Source organism: Rattus rattus, chromosome 1, assembly GCF_011064425.1.
Source record: "Rattus rattus isolate New Zealand chromosome 1, Rrattus_CSIRO_v1, whole genome shotgun sequence".
NCBI lineage: Eukaryota > Metazoa > Chordata > Mammalia > Rodentia > Muridae > Rattus > Rattus rattus.
In genome coordinates, this window is record NC_046154.1 from 107607481 (window position 1) to 107634069 (window position 26589).

Here is a 26589-nt window from a genome sequence, read left to right on the forward strand (position 1 = left end):
AGGAGGACGCTGGTATGACCCAGGGAGTCATACATGCTAGGCAAGCCCTCCACCCACTAAGGGCATCCCTAATCTCTTCTTGGTTTGATTGGGTTTTTTTTTTTTAATTTTTTAAATAAAACATATTTATCCTAGGACTGAAATTACACAAAATGAGATATCTGATGGACACTGTTTTCTTGGTTTTCGTTGTGTTGTTGTTGGATGTTATTGGTGGTGGTGGGGTGGGTTCTTTTGTTGTTTGTTTGTTTGTTTTGTTTTGAGCTCTAGGCAAAATTTTGAAGTAAAAAAAAAATCTGAGGACGTATATATTCCTTCCCTCAGGCACCTAATCAAAGTTCCAATCTTATTCTGAAGTGTAGTAAGTGTTAGTTTGGATCACCACAGACAAGTTTTAAAGGAGAAGGGCTTACCAAACAAATATCTATATATACTGGGCTCTAGAATAACACAAAACTGGTTCAATCAATTACTTTGATAGCTCTGGGTTACTACAGACAAGTTGTGTGTGTGTGTGTTTGTACACGCACGCGCGTGTGCACACGATAGTACTTAAAACCTACCTATTAACTTTTCTGTGTGGGATATAATATAAATGTCTATTCCTCATGCTATGCATTAGCTGTCAAGCCTCACCCAGTTACCTGACCTGAAAACTCACCCACTTTGACCTACAGCATCTCACTCTTAACCCTAGCCTTCCAAACACGGTACTATCCATTTTGTGTGTTTGGATGCATGCTAAACTCTACACATAATCCTTTGTGTAGTCTGAAGAGCACCGTACAAAACAGTGTAAGAACTTAACAGATGACAGTTGCTGGGTTTAAAACAAACAACAAAAGAAAAAAGCATACAATACCCAAAGGTGGTGTTGATAGGTAGTTTGTTATTAATTCCTTTCTTTTCCTGTAAATGATGAAAAATATTAAACACTACTCATCTGTATTGAAAAGTCACAGTACAGTTACAAACCAAAAGAAGTTAAACGTATTAAACGTCAAGGTGTTATTTTCCCAAAAGTTAAAAAACAAAGTGCACTGTATGACGTTTAAAAGAAAACCGGGGTGATGACGTACAGAGGGGGAGGAATTAACAAATTGTGCTTGTTGTGGAGTGAACGTGCACAGTCTGTGCACAGACTTAACGGCAGTTACTTGTGCCATACGGACAAAAAGAAATCCACTCATTCATTAACTATTTGTTGAGCATCCACTACCTGCTGACAAAAAAAAAAAAAAAAAAAAATACTTACAACCAGTAACTATGTTCCGTGGGCCCAGCAGGTTTCCCTAACGCAGATGGCACTATCTATCTAGGTTGAGCTCAGCTCTGCCAATGTTATTTCCTGAGCAGCGTTTGGAAGATACAAAGCGCAAGACAGCCTCCGCCCGGCCAGCTGCCACTGACATCTCAAGGCTGGCAAAGCACATTGAAAATGCGACGCCGGAACTTACGGAGTCCCACGAGGAAACAGCGGCGCGTCAAGCAGAGACAAGTTCCGCCCACGTGAAAGATGGCGTTTGTAGTGTCAGCCATCCCAATTGCCTGTTCCTTCTCTGTGGGAGTGGTGTCTAGACAGTCCAGGCAGGGTATGCTAGGCAGGTGCGTTTTGGTTACCTCAGATCGCAACTTGACTCCATAACGGTGACCAAAGACAAAAGAAGGAAACGAGATTAAAAAGAACCGCACACAGAGCCCTGCAGAATCTGGGGCGGCCGTGGGTGGGGGCGGGGCTACGACGGGGCGAACCCGGGGGCGTGGGCGGGGCGGGACCGGGGCGGGGCCCGGAGCCGGCTGCGGTTGCGGTCCCTGCGCCGGCGGTGAAGGCGCAGCGGCGGCGAGTGGGTGAGTGAGACGTGCGGGCGGAGCGGGGCTGCTGCCTCGGTCTGCTTGCCGCTTGCCGGCCGGTACCAGCGGGTTTTTTCTTCTTCGGGGTGAACTCCTCCCTGTTCCCCGAGCGAAAGAGCCCTTGGCCTCGCAGGAGTTGCGGGGGCCGCGGCGGTGCGGAGGGGATGAGGATGGGCCTCGTCTACGCTGTCCGCCCGCGCTCCCCGACCTGGAGCTTTTCCCCGGCCTTTGAGGGAACCCTCCGGGGGCTACGGCGGGCGCGGCCTCCAGCACCAGAAGCCTGGGCCCCAGGGGTCTGTACCGGAGGCAACCAGAGCGCTGGCGGTCCTGCGACCCAGTCAGGTCTACGGAGGGTCCCCGCCCGGGAGGAGAAAGCGAGGGTGGGATGGAGTAAGGACAGACAGCACGCAGGCAGAATTTCGCAGAAGTTTGCACTGAGTGTGGATGCTTTCTTACAAGGGCTGCAGCTCTTACCAGGGTGTTCCCCAGTTCTGTGGGACTTGACCTGGTTGCCTCACAGTTCCGCGGTTGCACAGACTTACTAAAGGAAGTGACCATTGTGACTTGGGCATCACTTGACTGATGGTAATCAGTTGCAGAGAGAAGCGCACTGATTAAGTCTGCCCACACAGGGTCTGTCTGGCCAGGTCTTATATTCCGAAAAGGAGGGAAATCTTGCGTTTGCCTGGGAGGGATTGCGCGTTCTGGTGTGAGGACTATTAGGCGCTTGTAGAATTTTGTCCGGGCAGGTGGATAAATTTCTAGTCACACTGTTCCCGTGCGTCACCAGTTGTGTAAAACGGGTACACAGACTGTCTCAGTAGTACTTTTACTTTACATAAAGGACCCAAAAAAGACTGAAAAATACTTTGAGATAGAATCATTAGTCCACTTGGAAAACTTATAATAAACAGCACGGGGGGACGGGGGGGGATGTTAATAATAATATGGAATCAAAAAATAATATGGAATCAGAGTATTTGAAATATATTAGTCTTCACCTCAATTAAAGAGGACGTTCCAGGAGGCCCCCAGTATAGCCTGAAATCTTGGCAAGTGCCTACACACACACATTATGTGAATATAGGTGCTTTCCCCTCGTTACATTTCATACACGGATGATAAAGTTTAGAAACTAGGCACAATAAGAGATCACAAATAACTGATAATAAAGTCGAGCCATTGCAGCCAGGCTATAAAGGCCCCGTGAATGTGATCGCTTTGGGTTTCAAAAGTAGCCTACAGTCCTTTCACCCCTGTTAAGTAAAACAAGGATGACCTGAATGCAGGCTCCTTGGTACTTGGACACCAGATCTGATAACCAAGAAGACGGAGTAATAGTGGCAGACAGTGTGGAGAGCATGAATACACCAGACTAAAAGGGTGAATCACAGCCTAGAAGAAGGAAGCAGGTGCTTGCTTCACCCTGCCCAGCACCACGTGTCACGTTAAAAAAAAAAAAAAAAAAACTGCAAATAATTTTTCTGGAAATTTTTCATTTACTATTTTTGAACGAAAGTTTGCTGCTACAGGGACTGAGGGTTTATCTGTGGATCAGGAGGAAGTGGGGTTTTCTGTTTGAGACACTGCTAACTAGCACTTCAGTGACCATTGGCACTGTGAGAAAGCTCTGAATCAGTTGGAAACTGCCTGGAGGTGCTGGTGCTCTTATTTTACAGAACGCACACCAGGGGGTGGGGGAGGGGGAGGGAGAGAGAGAGAATGAATGAGAATATTACAGCCTGCACTGCAGATTGGACATTCAACAAGCATTTAAATTTCCAGGAGACAAATGTGAATACAACGTAAAAAGTTGGTAAAACAGTCTTTTTAGCTATGCTGGCCATCCGACGTTTTGCTTTCAGAACATGACCGAATGAATTAAAACTCCTATCTTTTGAGCCTGCCCTACACTCCCATGTTGATTAAATACTGACCAAGTGTTAGACACAGTCCTGGTGTCGTGGATATGGGTGTGAGTCTTGACTAAAATTGAACATTTGTGAAGAGTGACAAAGGCCAGGCTGGCAAGAAGTCCACTGTCTTTACAGGGGTCTTGATTAGTTCTTGTTTGGCCGAGAGGGCTGGTTGATGGCTGTCCCCCCACCTTCCCACAAGAAGTGGAAGCCTTATGGTGGTATAATTCTTCAGCACAGTAGCAGTAGGCAAATGGACTTCCTCAAAGCAGCCGGGAAAGTTGTAGCCATTTTTTTTTCTTTTACACAGGTTTAAAGGAAAAGGGTGGAGGGTGTTCAATTGTGGCAGTTTCCTAACAGTGTTAACATGCTTATTAATATAAATACACTTTATTAGTTGTGGAAGTATCAGTTAAGCCCTTGTGACCCCTGAACTCTTTTGATAGAGTGATGAACCTTAGCCTCACTCTGGATTCGGCTTCCCTCAGAAGACTCTGTGGCTAATGTTAACCTTCTGAGGTAAACCCAGAAAACAAACAAAAATATGTGAGTTTGAAATGAATTGTTTTGGCCACATTTAAATATGGGTTTTCACCAAAACTAACTGCAGGTGTTAGAAATATCATACCTACAGCTTCCCTGATTACACTTCTCTATAAGACTTTATTTTTTTTAGGTCATAGGAATTTTCCCTTTTTCATGATTTTGTTTACATCCAGCTACAGTCCAAAAATATTATATTCCTGAAATAAACAATTTCTCAGTTTTAAACTAGATGCTATTCTGAACAGTCTGCTCCTTTCTTGTACTTTCTGCTGTGTCCTACTGAGGACATGGTTGATTCCTTTGTCCAAACATCTGTCTGTTGTCTTCACACTGGATATATACCACCTGCTTGCTAGTCAGTCACTCAGACGTTCTAGTTAAAAGGTCGCTTATATTTACTCCTTCTTTTATTTAATAATGGCCTCAGAGCAAGAGGGTAATGATACTGGTAATTTGGATTTGCCTAAGAGAAGCCATGAAGTACTCTTAAATGAAAAAGGTACAAGTTCTCATTATAATCTAGAGGGGGGCTATATGGGTACTACTAAGATCTATGGTAAAACTAAATCTTCTGTGAACGTATGGAAGGGAAAAAGTTACACTGGTCTGGTCTTGCTGTTGCATTAATTTTACAAAGTTATAACCATAGTACACAATAAATAATCCTAAAACAATGAATTTGTAGGTAGATGGCATAATCTGAAAACCACGTTCTGAGCAGTGGATGCCAGCACGCTGTGCCGAAAGTGTTAGGCCTGTTCATAGATTTCAGCCAAAGTTCTGAAGGGGCTGGAAAGATAGCTCAGTGGTTAAGACGCTTGAGTTGCAGAGGACCCAGGTACCTCTACGGGCTCCAGGCAAGCATGGGGCAGACTGAGATACATACAGACAAAACAAAGTTAAGTAAATATGCATAACAGTGCTAACAATATATGAGTAAAATTAGAATAAATTCACATCATAACTCAATAGATAAATTGCAAAGTTCTCTCCAGTGAGGGTCACCGAGCCCTTCACAAGATGGCTGCGTTGATGCGGGGATCTATGTGAGCTAGAGAAAGGTTAAACTTGACAGAGAAGTTCCACGTTAAATTGCTGAAGGCTTTGCTAGCATGCTTGACGGTGCAGAAATGCTGAAGGCCACTGGGAGGTTTTCACAAATGAGGAATTAGAAGAGCCTTTTTACTAATCTACAGAAAAAAGGGGAAGAAGAAAATGGAGCAGCCTGCGACCGTGGACCCAGAAATGCAGTGGCAGTGACATTGTAAAGGCATGAAAGGACCGAGCTATGGAATACAGACTCAGGTGGAGCTCAGCGTAGAGTCAGACGAGAGATCTTACCTGCCGCAGCAGCAGAAGGATGAGCTCAAAAGAGACACTAACTTCTGAATATAGTGGAGTTTTTGGATTTTTTGTTTTGGTTTTTCAAAAGAATTGGGCAGAAAATCTTTCGGCTGTGGAAGCTTCTGAACCATTTCCTCCTCCTGGCATCTAACCACCAGGGCTGTCCTAGCTCAGTGATCCAGGGTCATCCAAGCATGATCTGTTATTGGATAATTTTAGTCCCAATCCAGGGTTTCTACCCCACCTTTGACCATTCAGTTCCCAGGTAAAAGACATACACAACCTTTATATTTACAATGAGCCTTACAAGAGTTGGGCAGGTATCCATCCTCTATGCTGTTATGTCTATTTCCCAGCCAGTAATCCCATTATATAGTTTGCCATGCTTCATCTGGGCTGCTCTTAACTCCAATTAGCCAGCCCACATGGCCATTATTTTAAGATTTTTACAACATGGTATCTTCTCGCTTTACCTTTGTCTCTCCTCATGGTTCTCCAACCCCAAACTTGGGAACCCTAACCCCTACCTATGTCTCTTCTGCCCAGCAATTGGCTGTTGGCATCTTATTCACCAATCAAGGTTACTTGGGGGGCAAGGTCATGTAGTCACCTGGGTCTAGGTGAGGTCTCTGGGAGCAACCAGTATTTAGCATAGCAAAAGACCAAACCACAGTGATCACTCTGACGAGTCAGTTCAGCAGGAACCTACCTCACTTTGTCGATCTTATCCTGTAGTGTGTGTCATCACCTGTTAATCACAGGAAAGAGTGAATCCCATCGAATACAACATTTCGGAAAGAGACCATGTTCCTATAATTCTTTGTCATTCTGGTGTGTTGTCAATGGTTATACTTTTTAATCAATATCTTTGCTCCTATTTTGTAAATTACATCTTACAATAAATATAATATACATGGGTACTCTTTGCAATGTAGAGGTCCAGTGGGGTCTTTGCATTCATTGCCTGGGGGTAAGAGGACTATTTTGGTAAAGGTTGCATTTGAAACTGAACAACCTAACATGATCTTTAGTCCTTTTCCTCATAATTAGACTAGGAATGAGGCTAAATAAAGTAAATGGCATATAATACTTTAAATTTCACAATCAGGTAAAAGTTTTCCCATAAGTCTTTAAGATTATGCGTGGGGACTCAATACCGGTTCCAGAAGTGCTTTTCTTTTCAGTATACTTGGAATATTTGTTCTATTGTATTTAGAATTATTCAGTGCTTTTCAAATGAAAAGCAAAAATGTAACAGAAACATGTTTGCAATCGAGGTGAATGGTTGTGTGTTGAGTTCACTTGTTTTGTGGTCCTGCAATTCGCTGCTGGTGGCGAGGACAACAGTGGCACCATTACAGTTTCCACTCAGATTACACTCTCTACTTCTCATTGAAAGCTGACCTCTCCACTGTGTCCAAAAGAGTCAACATCTTAAACAAGCTGTACAACTTTATAATCTAGGGTCTCCTCAGACTATTCAATTGACATGTATTAAAAAGTAAATAGTGCCTAAGTGAATTTCTAAAACTCAAAATGCACATTTAAAAACTCTAGGTAACCTATTCCTTAGAGTTGAGTGTCTTGCCAAGTTCTGTATGCCTAATCATAATATAATAGAAACACTTACTCAGCATTCTAAATATAGGCGTTACTCCTTTGCATGAGACTCTAAACTCTTGATAAGATAGAGAAAAAGAGAGACAGAGATTATGACCGTTCAAGGCCCACTTGTGGGAATTAGTTATGTCCTTCTCCCTTCATCCATATGGATCTTAGGGATTGAATGAGCTCCGTGGCAGGCTGCCCTGTTGAACGGTCTGCCCAGCCCAGTAAATAGACTTTTGTATTTACATGGTCATCAGTTTGTGACTGATCTAATGTTTACTCCTACTCCCAAAGTAATCACACTGGCAGAGAGGAGGCTTCCTGCAGTAGTTGCCTTACATAAAACCTACCATTCTGTCACTTTCTCCACTTTAAATCTTTGATGGCATGTTTTTAATTAGAAACTTTGTGATTTCTACATACAGTATGTAAACTTTGATGTGTTGGAGTGAAGATCCACATGTGTAACCCTGGCGCTGGATTGGCTCTGAGCTCCTCTGCTCTTGTCTGCCTGTCTTTTTGCTCTGAGTAACTGAAACTTTCATTTTAGCAACTTAGTATGCACCCTTCACACTGCTGCACTGCCTTCTGCACTACCGCCTTTGCTTATTGTCTCTTCCTGTTTCAGTGTCTTTTTAAGAACCAGTATTGGACCTCGGTACCTCAGTCGCCAGAGCTCACTGAGAGTGACAGGGCTGTTGCTCTGTTGCTGTTTTTTTGATCTTGCATCTTTTTAGCTGATTTATGGTATTTCTGCTCTCAGGGTTGTTTTGGGTTTTTTCTTTTTTTTTTGAATTGCTTTTCTAGGAGCACCTAGAAAACAGAAACTGGGGAACTTAAAAGAGCAGCAGTGTGTTCCCTCTCAGTTCTAGAAACACCAAGCCTAATGCAAGTGTGAAGTGATCATCAGGAACATAGTCCTCTGAAGGCTTCTTGGGGAACCTTCCTTGTCTCAGTACCACCTCTGGTGGGGAGCAGTAATCCATGGCACTCTCGCTGTGCTGTCCACGATTGATCCGCGTTCCGGTTCCTGCCTGTTGTCTTCCAGCAGCTAGCTAGCTTTGCTTTAGTCTGCCTCCTCCTCAGTCTCCTTTCCACTCCTCTTAAGCACAGCAGTCATTGGATTAGAATCCATTCTTCCCTCCAATGGCCCATTGGACCTAATTTTACCTATTTTTAACTAGGGTACCATTTGTAACACAGGGTCCTCCCCTTCCTATTTCGTTCTTTAGTTGAAATGGTTTAGGGACCAAATATCAAACATCCAGTCATTACAATTGTGCACAGGCTATGCATTTGGAGGTAGTAAAGACTCATTCTTTGTTTCTGTTGGTATGCGACATTTTCTAAGTCAGTTGGGGTGTGGCTGGATATCTTTAAATGGCTGAACCTAACCGCTGTTTTTGTATGTCTCTGTTTAGCTATTGCAAGCGTTCGGATAATGTGAGACCTGGGATGCAGGGATGTCGACTATCTGCCCCCCACCATCTCCTGCTGTTGCCAAGACAGAGATTGCTTTAAGTGGTGAATCACCCTTGTTGGCGGCTACCTTTGCTTACTGGGATAATATTCTTGGTCCTAGAGTAAGGCACATTTGGGCTCCAAAGACAGACCAAGTACTCCTCAGTGATGGAGAAATCACTTTTCTTGCCAACCACACTCTGAATGGAGAAATTCTTCGGAATGCGGAGAGTGGGGCAATAGATGTAAAGTTTTTTGTCTTATCTGAAAAGGGTGTCATTATTGTTTCATTAATCTTCGACGGGAACTGGAACGGAGATCGGAGCACTTACGGACTATCAATTATACTGCCGCAGACGGAGCTGAGTTTCTACCTCCCACTGCACAGAGTGTGTGTTGACAGGCTAACGCACATCATTCGAAAAGGAAGGATATGGATGCACAAGGTAAGCAGCTCTTGATCTCATTCAGAGCAACCTGGCCAGTGAAGTGTCTTCTGGTACTTTTACACTTAAGTTTTGGGAATTATATGCAGCCAACACCAGACAGCTATTATGTTGTGTCTCCTGGGCACAGAAAAATCTGCTCACATGACTGTGGTCTTCACAGTCTTTATGGAAGATGAAATGGTGTTATAGCTTAGAGAAAGTAAACATTCAGTTGGAATTTGTTCTGGAAGCTTTGGCTCTAAGTCCTTCTTGTTTTCCTTTAGTGACTTTGTCTCTTCCTTACAACCGTGTAAAAGTATAAATGTTCAAAGATGCTGATAAGCTGTCAGCCTTGCAGCCCTTGGTAACAAGCTGCTTTCCCACGTTCCCAGTTTTCTATAATGAGGATAGACCAAAGGGATTCTAGGGAGTTACTCCTTTCAATTTGCAAGTTTAGCTAAAGGAAATACGGTTTTCTCCTGATACATTGTTGTGCATTTTCAGCATATAATTCGCCTTCCTATTTTCTAGTTTAATATTGTCCTGGAAACCCATTAAAACATGACTAATTTTATAAGGCCTCTAACCTACTACAAAGGGATTTAGCATCTTTTAAAAAGAATAATTTTCTTTTTCTCTATTATACCTTTTGTAGACTCCTTCCTTATTTCTGACAAACTTAACAAAAATCATTTAGATCCAAACAGTGTAGCTGCAGGTGATATTACAGGCAAGTAATCCCTGCTCAAGTCTGAGGCAAAAGGATTTGAGTTCAGTGCCAACCTGTTCTACCTGGTGAGTTCCGGTCCCATAAATAACAAACTAAAACAACCATCCCTCTGTTCCTCAGATGCAAGTCGATCTTGTTTGATTTGAATAGTGTGTAATTATTTTCTTTTGAAGCTGCAGGTGTTATGTGGGCTGTCTTTGACTAAATTATCTCTTTACTGCAGAATAAAGGATGCTTTGATTGTATTTATGTTCTGTGTGAGACCATGAACTTGCTGAGCTAATCTCTTGTCCCCATCCTTTCTCCCCACCTGCATAGAAAGTGCTTCCCTGTGCACTGTACATGATAGAACATATCTACACTGAAAAATGAACAAGCATCGAAATGGATTTGTTGAAGTAAATTTTCTTTTTCTTAGGAAAGACAAGAAAATGTCCAGAAAATTGTCTTGGAAGGCACCGAGAGGATGGAAGATCAGGTACAGTGTCTATCACTTGCTGCCTGTGACAGTTCCCCTCTGCTCATGTCTGTATAAAGTGGTGGGTACTTCTGGTAAGGATACATTCATTTGATAGAAGGACCCTGAAAATGAGTAACTCTTGTTAAGCTGTGTAGAGTGAACTGAATAAAAATTTCTGCAGCCTAAATCTGAAGACTAGAATAAAAAAAGTTAATTACATCTACAGATTAATATTTGGCCATCCTTTTCAGTTTGGCAAAATATGTTTGAGGTCATTTACTTGTAAAATTAAGATACTACATGTAATTTATTTTTTTCAAAGATTTATGTATTTATATGAATACATGGTCATTTTCTTCAGACACACCAGAAGAGGGCATCAGATCTCATTACAGATGGTTGTGAGCCACCATGTGGTAGCTGGGATTTGAACTCAGGACCTCTGGAAGAGCAGTCAGTGCTCTTAACCACTTAGCAATCTCACCAGCCCCGCAATTTATTTATTAAAAATAGATTTTTTAATACTATATATTCCCATCCCTGACTCCTCCCATAACTTCCACCTACCCAAATCCATACCTGTTCTTTCTCTCTCTCATTAGGATATAATCAGGCATCTAAAATAATGATGGTGGTGGTGGTGGTGGTGGTGGTGGTGATGATGATGATGATGATGATGTAAAATATGTTAAAAACAAACTAGAAGAGGACAAAATAAATAGAAGTAGAAAAGAGCCAAAGAAAAAATTCAAGAAACACATATAGAGACAGATACAATATTTGTATACACAGAAATTATATAAAAACACAAAACCATAAACCATAATATGTATGGGGGCGGGGGGACCCTGATACAGGGTAGTAAAGCACTTTCAGAAACACCACTGACCTTGCGTTGTGCTGTCTGTCTGCTGGGCTTGCGGCCTGGCCTTAAAGAGCGGTGTGTATACCCTGGAAGACTTCTGCGACAATTAGCTTTTCATTTGTGAGCCAATACCAACTGGAGATAGTTTCTGGGCTAGCCCTCATCTGCATCAGGCCTGTGCAAGCCTTGTGCTACGCAGTTTTAAGTTACTCCTTCTGAGCTGTGCTCACAGGGGCTGCTGTGTGAAGGGAGGGGGCACCCCCCGAGGCATCGCTCAGGGCGCAGAGCCAGCTGTAGGCACAGTTGTCTTAAAAGGTTTATGTCGCAGTTTTAAAATTCAGACGTCTCTGTGTATTTGTGGCAGATTGTTTGAATGTTGAAATTTGCAGTAATATCCTTTGTCTTCTTCCCATTACCCTGGCATTCACTTCCTTGTCTTTGATCCAGGGTCAGAGTATCATCCCTATGCTTACTGGGGAGGTCATCCCTGTGATGGAGCTGCTTGCATCTATGAGATCACACAGTGTTCCTGAAGACATCGATGTGAGTGCCACGCATCCTTTACCCCTTGAGCAGAGTGTGCCTCAGCGAGTGCATGAGTGTGTGTTTGTGTGTGTGCGTGCGTGTGTGCGTGTGTATGTGTGTGCGCGAGTGTGTGGCGGGCAGGGGGTGGGGAGGAGCATGCTAAGAATTGAACCCCAGTTCTCGGGACGAGCAGCCAGTACTCTTAAGCACTGAGCCATCTCTCCAGCTCCTTGTCCACCAATTTCTCTGATCATTTGTTGAGGATATTTCAGCCACACATTTTCCATGAGTAAATATCTCTAGACACTGTTCCTAATCCTGACTTGTCATTAAGCTTGATCTCCTAATTCTGATAGAGGAAATTATAAGAAGCGTCTTTGACACTGCCTGGCCAAGTTCCCTCTGCTGCTCTGAAAAGTACATACGCAGCATCACTAGGTAGTCCCGATGCTCATGAGAGGCTGGCTTGTATCAACTCTAGACTTAGGCATATTATTACTAAGAGTGCTCTCAACACTGAACAGACTAATTTTGTATGTGTGCCTTTTAGATAGCTGATACAGTACTCAATGATGATGACATTGGTGACAGCTGTCATGAAGGCTTTCTTCTCAAGTAAGAATTTTACTTCTTATTCTGAATGCTAATTAGAGCGGATCAAAATCTCAATGCTCACCCATGACAAGATTTAGAGGGGGAAAAAATGGTAGAATACCTACTTCCTCCAAATATTAGGGACCATATTGCACAATTGAGCGTATACGTGTTGTTTTTGTTCATACAGTAGTGGCAGGTCTGACGTTACTCTTCCCACAGTCTGAAAAGGCTGAGTTTCCAAAGTACCCACAGGAGTTCTGATCTGTGTTTGGGTTTGGTTTCTTCTTGCAGTTCTCATTATATATAACCCTTAGAAATCTATCAAGTTGAATTGTGTTGTAAATTCCTGTGAATTCTTTAGGTCTAGAAATGGCAATTATTTATATTTTAGACTGACATTTTTCTTCTTCCTGTTGGATTTAACATTTAAGAACAAGGGCTCTAAAACCAGACTGTCTGGGTTACAACTGGGAAAACTTGGGGAAGGTACCCAAAGCAGTACCTCCATTTTCTTACCTGTGAAATGGGAACAGTGATAACAGCTAGTTTATCAGGTCCTTGTAGGCACCAGGTGATATGGATAATCTAAAGCACTTAGGACAGTGCCAGGCACACGAACTCACCCAGGAGACGATAGCCAATGTGTCCTGTTATATTTGCTCTAAGAAAGACAGTAAGTGGAATAGCCAGTACTCACCAAGCAGCTGTGTGTTCCTTTGCAGGACGGAGTGGTCCACATGCATCCCTCGTCTCCTGTTGTAGTCTTCTTTACAGTGGCAGGCCGCCACTAGCAGTGAGAAGTGAACAAGTATTTTGTTCAAGTGTTTACTTTTTTGTTGCATTCCCTTTAAGCTCACAGTGAATACCGGGTGAAGATGCTTAACATCAAGGCCTGAATGGTTGAATCAGAAGCACTTCAGAACGCTGGGACCAGCCATTCATGCATTGTTTCCAGTGTCCTTTCTCTTTGAAGGAGTTACTATAAGATAATGGCATCTATTAACTAACCACGGTATCTTTTTCCTTAAAAATATATTTAATTTTATGTGTTTGAATATCTGCATATATGTATGTGCACCACACCGGTGCCTGGTACCTGCAGAAGGCAGAAGAGGGCTTTGGTGTTCTTGGAACTAGATGGTTGTGAGTCACCATGTGGGTTCTGGATCTTCTCTGCAAGAGCAGCAGGTGCTCTCCACCAGGGAGCCATCGCGCCAGCCCTGAGTTGTCATAAGATATGACATCCATGAAAGGTCCCTAGGAAGTGCAAGGTTTTACACAACAGAAGATGACATCATGCGGGTGGCTTTGATGTTCATCAGGCTCTGGTGTGCTATCAAACCTAGCTGGTTCTTGTCGTTGTGAAGCCGTGACCATGCCAGTGTTTTCATTACAGTGCCATCAGCTCACATCTGCAGACCTGCGGCTGTTCTGTGGTGGTAGGCAGCAGTGCCGAGAAAGTAAATAAGGTAATCCATTCTACAGCTCAGCTATCCTCTGACTTTCGTCATCGCTAGCATCGTATCATGGATTATCATGTAAATAGTAGGCTGCGATTGAAGTAACCTCATAGTATAAGGAAGCAGCGTAATTTTACCAAATTCCTTTGACACCCTCTAGCAGAACTGACTCTAATACAATGAGTAACAATTTGATTACCACATTAATTTTCATAATCCATAACTCCCAGTTGAATCATAAATTGTTTTGAGAAAAATTTTTAAATGAGATTTTTCTTTTTTGAGACAGGGCCTCACTATATACAGTCTGGACTGGCCTGAAACTCCTTATGTAGATCAGGCTAGCCTCAAACTCACCACAGTCCACTTGCCTCTTATGCTCAACTAGAGAGATTAAAAGTATACGCCATCTGGCCTGGCCTTTAAATGAGGTATTTTTCCCTATTTTCCAGTTGTTGGTTTTTATCCCTGTATGACTCTCCCTCCTGAACAGTTTGCTATTGGCTGTGTGCAGGATAGGAACTGTGCTGATGTCTCTTACCATGAGGTATAGAGTGACCACATGCAGCTTTCTAGTAAGACAAGCATCTGAGAGTCACAAAAGCAGAGAGTGTAAAATAGCTAACTAGATCATTCCGCTTCTGGAGATGATTTCAGCAAAATCTATGAGTTTATACCGTGAACATAATGGGATAGGGAGCCAAGACACTGATTGAACATTTCCAGAGGACACGTGCCAAAAGTCAGCGTCCATCTTTGTTGTCTTTATAGACACATGACACATATTCATATCAACTGGAACAAACCTAATTTCTTTTTAAATGTTTCACATGGAAATAAGTTGGGGGAGGGGCTCTTTGCTTTACAAAGCTATTCGGCTTTTTTTTTGTTTTGTTTTGTTTTTTTGTTTGAAAGCTAGCCTGTGTACTTACATGAACTTTAATTTGCCAAGTATACGAAAACCTCTCATTATATTTTAGCTGGGCATTTAGAGCTGTCATGCATGACCCCCAAAGGCAGCAGCTTTCTACCTGAGACACTGAAGGTCTTGGACTCCGTGTGGGTCATCCTTGTTGGCTTAATGAAAAGAGAAAGGCTCCATTGTTTGGGCTCATTTATTAAGGTTTTTTTTTTTTTTTCATCTCATCTTATTTTAGGTTAAATAGCTTGTCCTGTATCGTTTCAGTTTTGAGAGACAAGTTGTGTCTACTGGAGTTGAGAACTGCTGTCTTCAGCTCCCTTCGGCTATGGTCTGAGTCCCAGCACAGCCACACAGCTGTTCACTTTGCTCTGTACAGCTCTAGGCCAACTTACTGGCAGCGAGCGATTTCTAAACCCACCGTTCACTTGTTCCCCATGATGGCAGCGAGCGATTTCTAAACCCATCATTCACTTGTTCCCCATGAAACTGAGCAGGGTTTTTTCTGTGGAAGATTTTGGGCAGTCCCTGTTGTCACTTTGCATCAGACGATAGTTCCCTCAGTGAAACATGGTTTATTCTCCAGATGAAGGTTTCATGGCCAAATACAGTTGGGAAAAAACAAATATTATTCACTTAGAGAACAACAATAGTTATCCAAGTGTAGCAAGTTCTGAGATACCAAGCAGTTGATTTACCAACTACTCCTAAACGTAACTGGCCACAAAATCCCTTTGTAAGCAGGATGTGTTTTGACCCATGCCCTGTCAAAGGATGCTCCTTACTTGGGAACTGTTTCAATGATGGCAACAAAACTTTCTATTGAAATTTATTTCATAAGCAAGCAGTGGCCTTTTTACCTCACGTGTCAATGCTGAACCTTTTCTTCTCTAGATAGTAAGAACACTGTGCCTTTTTCTGACACCAGCAGAGAGGAAGTGCTCCAGGCTGTGTGAAGCCGAATCGTCCTTTAAATACGAATCTGGACTCTTCGTACAAGGCTTGCTAAAGGTACACTTGCCGTTCATTTATCGTATATGAAGCAACAAGTAAAAATGAACTTTAAAATTATTACGAGCATCTTTGTAAAGTATACTGTTAGCATTAATGGATCTTATTTTGAATTGTCTGGGGACTGGTTTCTTCCATCATTGTGAGCATGAAGTGTATGTCTTAGGGATTTACAGTTAGTGTCATCCGTGAAGCACCAGGGGAGAATATTTGTATCTCACTTGGTTCCCTCTAGCTGTGTGTCTGACCTTGGTGTTTTCTTGTTAAATCTGTGCCTGAGTCAGACCGAGCCTCTGAAACAGTAATGTTTCTTTTGCTTACGTAGGTATGAAAATGTACCATGCTGACTCAGTTTAAGAAATTAAAACATCTCTTAAAACTTAGGCAAATTGTCTGCTTCTAGTGCTTATATTTTTAGTTTTTATATTTGTTTTTTAAACAAACTAGATAAATATAAATTAGCAATTTTTTCCAATAATTAAGTGGAAACATTTTTTTCCCCCGGCAAGCCCTGGGTTTGATTGAGAGACCTGCTTCAAAGAGAGTGAGATGGAAGACAAGGCAAGGGAAATTCCAAACTTGCTTTTCATGGCCACTGCATGGCTCTCTCATACTTGTTCTTAAGGATGGAAGCACAGCAAAATGGAACAAAACAAAAGCCGTGTTGTTGTAGGAACCGTAAATAAACTTGTATGCTCAAGGAACATCCCTACTTCTGTGGTGCAAAAGCTGTCTACATTGGACAGATCTACAACCAGCGTTATACCAAATAGAGAACCACCGAAATCTCTTCATCAAGATGAGAAACAGTCAGATCTCTCTCTAAACCTTTGACTAGACTGGCTGGGCAGTGGTGCCCTGGGATCTACCTGTCCATACCATCCCCCAACGCTGGGTCATAGGTACAGGCTGCTGCTGCTGACTTATACATGGGTGCTGGGGATCCTACATAGGTCGAGTTCTGATGTTTACACAGAAATTAGTACTTTGCCTACTGAGCCATTACCCCAGCTCTAGTTTTTGTTTTTTAAAAATCTAGTAATTGGAATTTTGAATGTTCCTAACTGAAGAAAATGATAACTATCTGAGATGTTAGGTATGATACCCTGAATGAATCATACTTTTTGTGCATGTACTAAAATATCACACTGTACCCTGCAAATACAGCTATTGCTCTGTGTTGATTGGATAGATGCATGTGTAACAAAACTTATAAAGGAGCATATATATACCTATATGTATATATATGCATGCACAGAAGGAATTTATTAGAATGAATGATTTACAGGCCAAGATTCAGCTAATCCAGCATTGGTGGGCTGTGAACAGTCAGACTAAGAATGTAATGGTTGTTCAGTCTGCAAGGCTGATGTCTCAGCTGGCTTCTGTATACAGTGGAATCCCAAAGAAATAGGTTCCAATGCTAGTGAAAGAATGGTCTTGCTAGCAAGACAAGGGTAATCAGGCAGAAACCAAAAGCTTCCTTTTTCCAAGTCCTTGTATAGACTTCTAGCAGAACAAATGGCCCAGATTAGATCGGGATTACAAGTAATTTTAAATGGTGTTAAATGGCATGTCTTTTCCCAGCTCGAATGATCTACTAAAGGAGTGTCTTCCTCTCTCAAAGGTCTGGATAGAAGTGGATCTTCTACTTCAGATTGAACAAACTCCCTCACAGATGTGCCCTACACTTTTGAATTTTGGTTACAGATGTAGCCAAGTTGACAACCAAAAATAGTCATTACAAATTCACCCAATATCAGCTTGACACACAATCACATCTCCTTATGTCATAATCAATTTCCAAGTGAAAACAATAACCAGGTCATAACAACATCTAAACATAATATCACTATCCCACATACAATCAGAAATGCATTCTATATTTAACCAGGTCATAATTACGCCTAACATGATATAACTATTCCTTGTACATCAGCAAACATTATAAATTTACAATAGGTGCCAATGTCTTATTCTTTTAATATCTGAAACTTAAATACGATAACCATTGATATTTCTTAATTGATGTTACAGCATATGATAAAGAAATTGATGAAAGAAAACACAAATGTCTACAAATGCATTCTTAAGAAAATATGACAAAAACTCCCATGTCAGTTATAATCCTCTTTTCTACAACTAGTCATGTGGCCTTAGCTAGTATTTATAACTGCCTTACTTTGCTAAACCATTTTGTATTTTCTCCACCCTTGGCAAGAACCTCTTGGCTCTTCCTGGAGGAGGGACCCATACCTTTGTTCCTTACCTGTCTGTGCTCTTTGTCATCTGCCTGGATTGGGTTGTTGTAGTTTCCTATTGACTTTAATCACAGAACATGGCAGCACCAAGAGATGCCCCAAAGGATCTCCTAGACATAATCTTTCTTACCTCCATTGTGGAGAGGCAGTCCAGTTCCCCTTGGTAGTCTGAATCCCCTTTTAACACCTATTACTTTCTTAGCCGGTTGGCTTAAAGAGCATCAGAAGTCCAGAGTTGCCCAAGGAAAATCTGAGCCTCTACTTCAGTACAATGTTGTTCTAGGCCAGTAGACTTTAAGGTCTTAAGGACAGGAATCAAAAATTTTCCATGGGTCACTACAGGGTGGTAGTGAGTGGAATTATTCTCCTTTCTACCCCTGGATTCCTGGACCTGTGGATCCTGGTGTCAAAGAAACTGTCTCTTATATTGGACGCTGATTCAAAGCGGGCCTTCTGGAGAGCCCTGCTGCAGCCCTCCACGCCGCCGCCACTCATTGGCACTGTAACTGTGCCTTCCTGGTACCAACTTTTGTCCTGGTTAGGGTTACTGTTGCTGTGAGGGACCTTCATGAGTACCAAAGCAAGTTGGGAAGGAGAGGGTCTCTTCAGTGTATGTTCCACATCGCAGCTCATCACCAAAGGAAGTCAGGACAGGAGCTCAGCAGGGCAGGGACCTGGAGGCAGCTGATGCAGACAGAGGCCATGGAGGAGAGCTGTTCCCTAGGCTCGCTCAGCCTGCTTTCTTAGAGAATCCAGGACCACCAGCCCATGGAGCCCCACTCACAATGGGGTGGGCCCTCCCTCAGGAGTCACTGATTAAGAAGATGCCCCATGCTTTCCTACAGCCCAGGCATTTTGGAGACATTTTCTCTTTGAATCTGCCTCCTCTCTGATGACTCTAGCTTTTGTTAAGTTGAAATAAAACTAGACAGCCTTAAACTCAACGATCCACCTGCCTCAATTTTCTGAGTGCTAAGATTATATTAATTTAAAAATTAAATATAACATATAAAGAAGGATGAGAAAGGGCTAGATTCATGTAATGGATACAAGTTATGAAAAGCAGAAATTATATATATGTATATATATGAATATATACACACACACAGTTTTTCTGGTTTTAATTCTGTCGTGAATGTTTTGTTGTAGGTGGTGGGTAAATGCATGAAATACATCTGATACTGAAAGGGTAAAGTTGAATGTGGAGCCCCACAGCACCTGTTCCACAGGCCGACTCTAACTGTAGAAATTCATGGATTTGTATAGACTTTGGGTCTGGCTAATTTTGGTGTGTGATATTTATATATATTTGCAAGATTTTTTTTTATAATGACATATACCAAATTTAAAAAATGTTTTAAAAAGTTGAATTCTTGCCAATAAAATTTAGCTTTTGGTGATTGGAGATACAGTTCATTAATATGGTTGGTGTTAACTTAGAAAGTTAAAAGCCCTAAATTCAATCTCTAGTTTCACCCCCAAAAGGAAAACTTTTGGGTTTCAAATCATGCGCTTGCCGTGAGCTCAGAACTAAAAAAAACCACATTTCTAATTTTGATTTTACAAATCTTCACTTATCAATTGTCCTTAGTGTCACAGTGAAGTCCACAGTACTTCCTAGCACGCCCTTGTTCAGTTAGATAATGGCATTTCTGAAAGAGCACCCTGTACACCAGACACAGGGGAGGCGCAAAACTGTGAGTGAGTGAAATACTTGTGAGTTCTCCAAACAAAGCGGAGTCGTGCTGGCGTATTTGCTGTAGCCATTAGATTGGGCTCTTATACCTCTTCTCCTTCCCATCTGTAATCCACCCTAACCCTTCCAACCCCGCCACAGTCGGTAGGAGAAGAAGGTTAGAGGTGGAAGGGCGCACACACTTCCTTAGACTCCTTCCTACTGATCAGGGGTGTTGGGTCCTTGAGGCAAGTCCAATCTTCCTTGTCAGGATATCTCCAACTTCTTCTCATCTCTTTACTCACAAAGTTTATCACAAGTTGATAAACTACCACAACAGGAACCAGCAGTAGCCAGGACAACAGTTGTCTAGCTTTCCAGAAATATCTTGATATACGGTAATTATCCTAGCCTTTAAGCATGAAAGGTTTGGGCAACCTCTGTGTTCTGCACTCAGCACAATACCTCGTACACAGCAGGTGCTTGCTGCAGGGTAAGTGGCTGCCCAGCTACCTAGGAGGAGTTAAATATTTACCTATTAACACACATACTATTCAGATACAGAAAGGAGATAAAACAATCGAGAAAGAAAGGCAATCATAGTTTTATAGACCAGCAAGTAATCACATTAATACGTGGCATAGGTCCTTGTACTCTTTTCCTTCAGTGCCCACACCCTTCATTTGGATTACACGTGGCATGTTCTGACCCGCTTTTTTAATGGCATACTGTATGTATACTTTCACTGGAAACACAAACTGTAGTGGCTGGATTTTTATATAGTAACCGCTTGAATATTATCTCTGAACAAACTCTGTACCAGTTCACAGGAGTACGCATCTTTTACCATTATTATACTTTTAAAAATGCTTCTCTCGTTTGTCATGTAGCCAGTAAGTTTTCTCTTCCTTCCGACAGGATGCGACTGGCAGTTTTGTACTACCTTTCCGGCAAGTTATGTACGCCCCTTATCCCACCACGCACATCGATGTGGATGTCAACACTGTCAAGCAGATGCCACCGTGTCATGAACATATTTATAATCAACGCAGATACATGAGGTCAGAGCTGACAGCCTTCTGGAGGGCAACTTCAGAAGAGGACATGGCTCAGGACACCATCATCTACACAGATGAGAGCTTCACTCCTGATTTGTATGTGACACTTGGCCTTAGGTGTCATTGTTAAACAACATAAAACTTTTGTCATTTATGAGTAAAAAACAATGCAAGTAGTATTTTAAAGAAATGAAATATGACAAGCTAAAACTCAGGCACTTTTTTCTTTATTTTTTTAACTTTAAATTTTTATTACTATTATTTTTAGGCAGTCTCACTGGGCAGTCCTAGGTGACCTGGAACTCATTATATAGATCAGGCTAGCCCCAAACTCTGCCTCCTAAGGGCAAGGATTAAAGGCATGGGCCTCCATGCCTAGCCTAAGTCTTCATTTCTTAAAATACTGTTTCCTGTAAGATAGGTTAAGATTCCCTCTTAAAATAAATACTTAGCAAATATATACTGATCTCCTAGTTACTTAATGAAGTGCCAGGTTAATACTTACCAGTCAGAAAGTGTTAGCCCCTACTGCCGGAAGTTTAGTGTATAATGGTCATCGTATGTTAAACTAAAGTAACTCTTAAGTCTTTATTCTTGGGTATGAATATCAAACACAGAAACATAGTTGATATTTATAAAAAGAATAATTTTTTCTTTGCATTTTATATTTTGCTGTGTATTTCTTACCAGAAAATAGTAAAAGTAAATCTCACTGATCAGCAAAGTAAAAGTCAATAGTTGTTGATTGATTAGGGGGAAATTATGGGTTTTAATTATAAAACTTCAAGAAAGCATTTAAATGGTGTTCTGAAGTCTGAAAAACATAGTGAGACAGTGCCACTGTTCTCTTGAATCAGTCAGAACTTGAAATGGTGCTAGTCCTTCATATACACTAAAAATATGTTAAGTGTGATCATCCGGGTTCAAGCGCGTTAGGCAGCAGTAAGCCTGGACAAATGGGTGTGACCCGTGTGTCTGAAGAAGAAAGCAGAGCTGAGATAAGAGGCACACGGCACACCAGGAGCCATAGTAAACTGCTGGCAGACGCCCAAGTAGGAACACGATGCCCAGAGGTCCCAGTGTGTCGCTGCAGAATTAAAAGAACCCATTTTACACAGCTCTCCTTTGCTTAGAAAGGTTGAGGGGAGTTGCTTCAGAAAAAGACATGGTCAAATTGAACTCTTACGTCACTAGTTCACATACTAGCCATCTTGGAACACATAGCGGTTTCCTCACTGAGTCTCTCCTCAGGAAAAGAGGAGACTTGAGTGGATTTGCACCACGCTAGTGTCTTTGCTTTGAATATGTTTGGTTGGACAATTTGACAAAAGCAATTTTTCAGCTATTCTGGCATGACAAAATCATGTCATGAATTTTGGAATTTTATTTCCAGTTCTAATAAATGTTTTAAATATAAAATTGTCAGAAATATTTTCAGCCACAAGATTATATCTTCTATTATTGTGGGCTTATGATAGTATCAGTGTGTTTTAAATAATATTCTCCTTTGAGTCTGGGAGGTTTGAGGTTTCAGATTTAGGGATTCACACACACTGGGCAATTGCTATACAATTGAACAATTATTTATTATTACCACGGAGTAATCCCCAGATACGTTTCCGTCGTCCCATGGTTCCTGGGCCATGGTGTCAGACTACCATCTGAGTCTTTCTTTTTATTTATCTTATTGTGGTAAATGTTAAATTTTCCCTCTGGCATGAATGTGATAGCCTAGGGAAGACAGAAGAAAAACACTGAAAGAAATGGGGTGTGAGAAAAAAAGTCTTGTTCATTAGCTTCTGGTCTGACCTGCATGCTGACATGGGTCGCCTCAATTGGCCATTTTGCCTGGACTTTACATGCTAGCCATGGCTGAGGTAGAATAGCTTATGACCTGGTTTATACTTACAGATGGTGAGTCTCTTGACCTGAGCCTAATTTGTAAGGTGACAACTCTAAAATGCATTGATAGATAGGCACATGCCCTGCCTGGACAGCCTCAACTTACACTAGCTAGGAAAAAACGCCAAAAATGTATAAATTACCCTTGAGTTAAACTGGATCTCTGTGTGTTTGTGTTTATTTTGTGTTTGTGTGTATTTGCATTTGAGTGCACTGAATTTTGAACCCAGGGCCTCATGCAAACTAAGTGTCCTTTCCAAATACACTCATCTATCTTACACATCTGTGTATAAAACTTCACCTTTTTGTCTAGAATGAGAGATTGTGGAAACTGACTCTATAAAACCATTTAACATCTGAACCTTTTTCTTCTTAGGAATATTTTCCAAGATGTCTTACACAGAGACACTCTAGTGAAAGCCTTTCTGGATCAGGTAAATATGATACTACCTATTGATAGACAAAAGAGCAGTGTATGTTTTCTTTTAAAATATGTCGCACAGTGTCTACAGAATACATACAAATTACCAAAGAATTAAAGTGCTAGAGGTGTTTCTAAAGTCCGTAAATGAATTTCTCTTTGAACTAGTAATGGGAAATAGCCTGTATCTTAACAGTTAAAAACAGCATTCTCCATCCTTGTAGTTGTTTCAGGTACAGCCCTATCCCTTAAGGACTTTTGTTGTGGATGAAGAAGAGGGGTGTGCTTTAATTTGTGTTACTTGAATTGAAAATATTCTTTTTAAAAAAAAAAAAAGATTTATTCATTTATTATATATAAGTACACTGTAGCTGTCTTCAGATAAACCAGAAGAGGGCATCGGATCCCATTACAGATGGTTGTGAGCCACCATGTGATTGCTGGGAATTGAACTCAGGACCTCTGGAAGAGCAGTCAGTGATCTTAACCATTGAGCCATCTTTCCAGCCCGAAAATATTCTTAAAACTTAGCTTGCTTCTGCTTGTACCACCTTTATTGTCTCTTGTTTTTAAAACATCTGATGAGCTACACATTTGGAGATGGTGGTGGATGGCATGAGACTCTTTCTATACGTAAGCGGAGCTTTGTCATAATACCCTTCTGGGGAGCAGGCCAGGGGCCTGTGCCACAGACATAGCTTTGAGAAAAGGAGAGCCTCAAGTTCACTGGGACTTGTGGATCCGGGTCTGCGTGAGATGTGATAGTTCGTAATCGTGTAATCCCATGTTTCTGAAGCTGAAACAAAATTGCCCCATCCTCCATACCACCTGAAATCATTCACTTCGTTATTTTTCATAATAAAATAAGATGTTTTGATGTAGAATACAAATTCTAAGTGCATTAAAATAGGGAATCTCAAAAACTGGGAGGGTTTCCAGACATTTGCCACTACCTTGGCCCCGCCCTTTGGAAACCAGGCGACCTGGCTGCAATTGGTGATGTGTGTCAGATCCCGTCAACAATGTCATGGAAACTGTACTGTCTTGTGTCCCTGCAGGTCTTCCATTTGAAGCCTGGCCTGTCGCTCAGGAGTACTTTCCTTGCACAGTTCCTCCTCATTCTTCACAGAAAAGCCTTGACACTAATCAAGTACATAGAGGATGACACGTGAGTCCGGCCTCTCTGGAGGAGAGCCTGTATGCATTGGAGTTGCTGTGTGTTCCCTCCGAGCATTGTCCGCATTATAATGTTTGGGTTTTCTGTCTGCTCTGTTTTATTTGTAGGCAGAAGGGGAAAAAGCCCTTTAAGTCTCTTCGGAACCTGAAGATAGATCTTGATTTAACAGCAGAGGGCGACCTTAACATAATAATGGCTCTAGCTGAGAAAATTAAGCCAGGCCTACACTCTTTCATCTTCGGGAGACCTTTCTACACTAGTGTCCAAGAACGCGATGTTCTAATGACTTTTTAAACGTGTGGGTTGCTCCGTGTGTCTCACCACAGTCACACTTGCTGTTACAGTGTCTCAGCGCTGTGGACACATCCTTCCTCCAGGGTCCTGCCGCAGGACAGGTTACACTACACTTGTCAGTAGAGGTCTGTACCAGATGTCAGGTACATCGTTGTAGTGAATGTCTCTTTTCCTAGACTAGATGTACCCTCGTAGGGACTTATGTTTACAACCCTCCTAAGTACTAGTGCTGTCTTGTAAGGATACGAATGAAGGGATGTAAACTTCACCACGACTGCTGGTTGGTTTTGTTGTTTTTGTTTTTTGAAACTTATAATTCATGGTTTACATGCATCACACTGAAACCCTAGTTAGCTTTTTACAGGTAAGCTGTGAGTTGACTGCCTGTCCCTCTGTGTTCTCTGGCCTGTACGATCTGTGACGTGTAGGATCACTTTTGCAACAACTAAAAACTAGAGCACTTCAAGTTTGCAGTTCTACAGAAAGCAACTTAGTCTGTCTGCAGATTCGTTTTTGAAAGAAGACATGAGAAAAGCGGAGTTTTAGGTGAAGTCAGTTGTTGGATCTTCCTTTATAGACTTAGTCCTTTAGATGTGGTCTGTATAGACATGCCCAACCGTCATGCGTGGGCACTGAATATCGTGAACTGTGGTATGCTTTTTGTTGGTTTATTGTACTTCTGTCAAAGAAAGTGGCATTGGTTTTTATAATTGTTGCCAAGTTTTAAGGTTAATTTTCATTATTTTTGAGCCAAATTAAAATGTGCACCTCCTGTGCCTTTCCCAATCTTGGAAAATATAATTTCTTGGCAGAGGGTCAGATTTCAGGGCCCAGTCACTTTCGTCTGACTTCCCTTTGCACAGTCTGCCATGGGCCTGGCTTAGAAGTTCTTGTAAACTATGCCAGAGAGTACATTCGCTGATAAAATCTTCTTTGCAGAGCAGGAAAGCTTCTTGCCTCTTTCCTTTCATTTCTGCCTGGACTCTGGTGTTCCCTGCATCCTAAGAACAGCAGGAGAACTCTGACCCCAGTGCTATTTCTCTAGGTGCTATTGTGGCAAACTCAAGCGGTCCGTCTCTGTCCCTGTAACGTTCGTACCTTGCTGGCTGTGAAGTACTGACTGGTAGAGCTCCGTGCTACAGCAGTGTAGGGTATACACAAACACAAGTAAGTGTTTTATTTAAAACTGTGGACTTAGCATAAAAAGGGAGATTATATTTATTTTTTACAAAAGGGATAAAAAAGGAACCCTTTCCTCACCCACCAGATTTAGTAAGAAAAATCCATTCTATTCTGAAAGGTCACAGTGGTTTTGACATTACAGATCAGAACAACGCACACTGTCCATGATGGCTTATGAACTCCAAGTCACTCCATCATGGTAAATGGGTAGATCCCTCCTTCTAGTGTGCCACACCATTGCTTTCCACAGTAGAATCTTATTTAAGTGCTAAGTGTTGTCTCTGCTGGTTTACTCTGTTGTTTTAGAGAATGTAAGTTGTACAGTGAATAAGTTATTGAAGCATGTGTAAACACTGTTATACATCTTTTCTCCTAGATGGGGAATTTGGAATAAAATACCTTTAAAATTCTGTGTGTTTTAGTTCATTATTTATGGAAAATGCTGCTGTGAGAGGGGCGTGATTAGCTTCCTCGTCCGCTGACAATCATGTTGGATCCAACCCATTGTTTTTCATCTTTCTTCAAAGAAGATATTTAAAGTTTATGAAAAGTGCTAGAATCTTATATCTAAAAAGAGTAGTCAAAGCTCCAAGTGTGTTAGTGCATCCTTGTAATTCCAGGACTTGGGAGATAGGGGCAGGAGAAGACGCTTCAGGCTAGCCTCAAATACAGAGTTCAAGACCAGCTGAGCTACATGAGGCTACATGATCTTGTCTTTCAAAACATAAAAGTAAAGCTTTCGTCTTAACTTCCAGTATTGCATCTTGACTTTCCCCCTTCATATTTCACATACAAAATAATTCTTAAATTCTCTTTTGGAAAATTTCCTGCTGAGGCCAGAGAGACAGTTCAGTTGGTAAAGGTGTCTGTTGCTGAACGTGGCAACCTGAGTTAAATC

The 26589-nt window shown here is 41.7% G+C and overlaps 1 protein-coding gene across 1 annotated transcript; it reads left to right on the top strand.

The window, feature by feature from the left end:
• The first annotated feature begins 1475 nt into the window (after positions 1-1475).
• On the top strand, positions 1476-26101 carry C9orf72 (C9orf72-SMCR8 complex subunit). The gene is made up of 11 exons (XM_032904445.1): positions 1476-1848; positions 8687-9172; positions 10303-10362; positions 11657-11752; positions 12285-12349; positions 13728-13800; positions 15605-15721; positions 20576-20811; positions 22994-23051; positions 24097-24206; positions 24323-26101. The coding sequence occupies exons 2-11, from the start codon at positions 8729-8731 to the stop codon at positions 24507-24509; spliced, it is 1446 nt and encodes a 481-aa protein (XP_032760336.1). The 5' UTR covers positions 1476-1848; positions 8687-8728; the 3' UTR covers positions 24510-26101.
• Positions 26102-26589: the final 488 nt, after the last annotated feature.

Excerpts from the sequence above, each read along its gene's own strand:
- C9orf72 (XM_032904445.1), top strand. The coding sequence starts at position 8,729 with ATGTCGACTATCTGCCCCCCACCATCTCCTGCTGTTGCCAAGACAGAG. Across the intron at positions 20,812-22,993 it reads GAGAGCTTCACTCCTGATTT|GAATATTTTCCAAGATGTCT; the intron begins GTATGTGACACT and ends TTTTCTTCTTAG. Across the intron at positions 24,207-24,322 it reads AAGTACATAGAGGATGACAC|GCAGAAGGGGAAAAAGCCCT; the intron begins GTGAGTCCGGCC and ends TTTTATTTGTAG.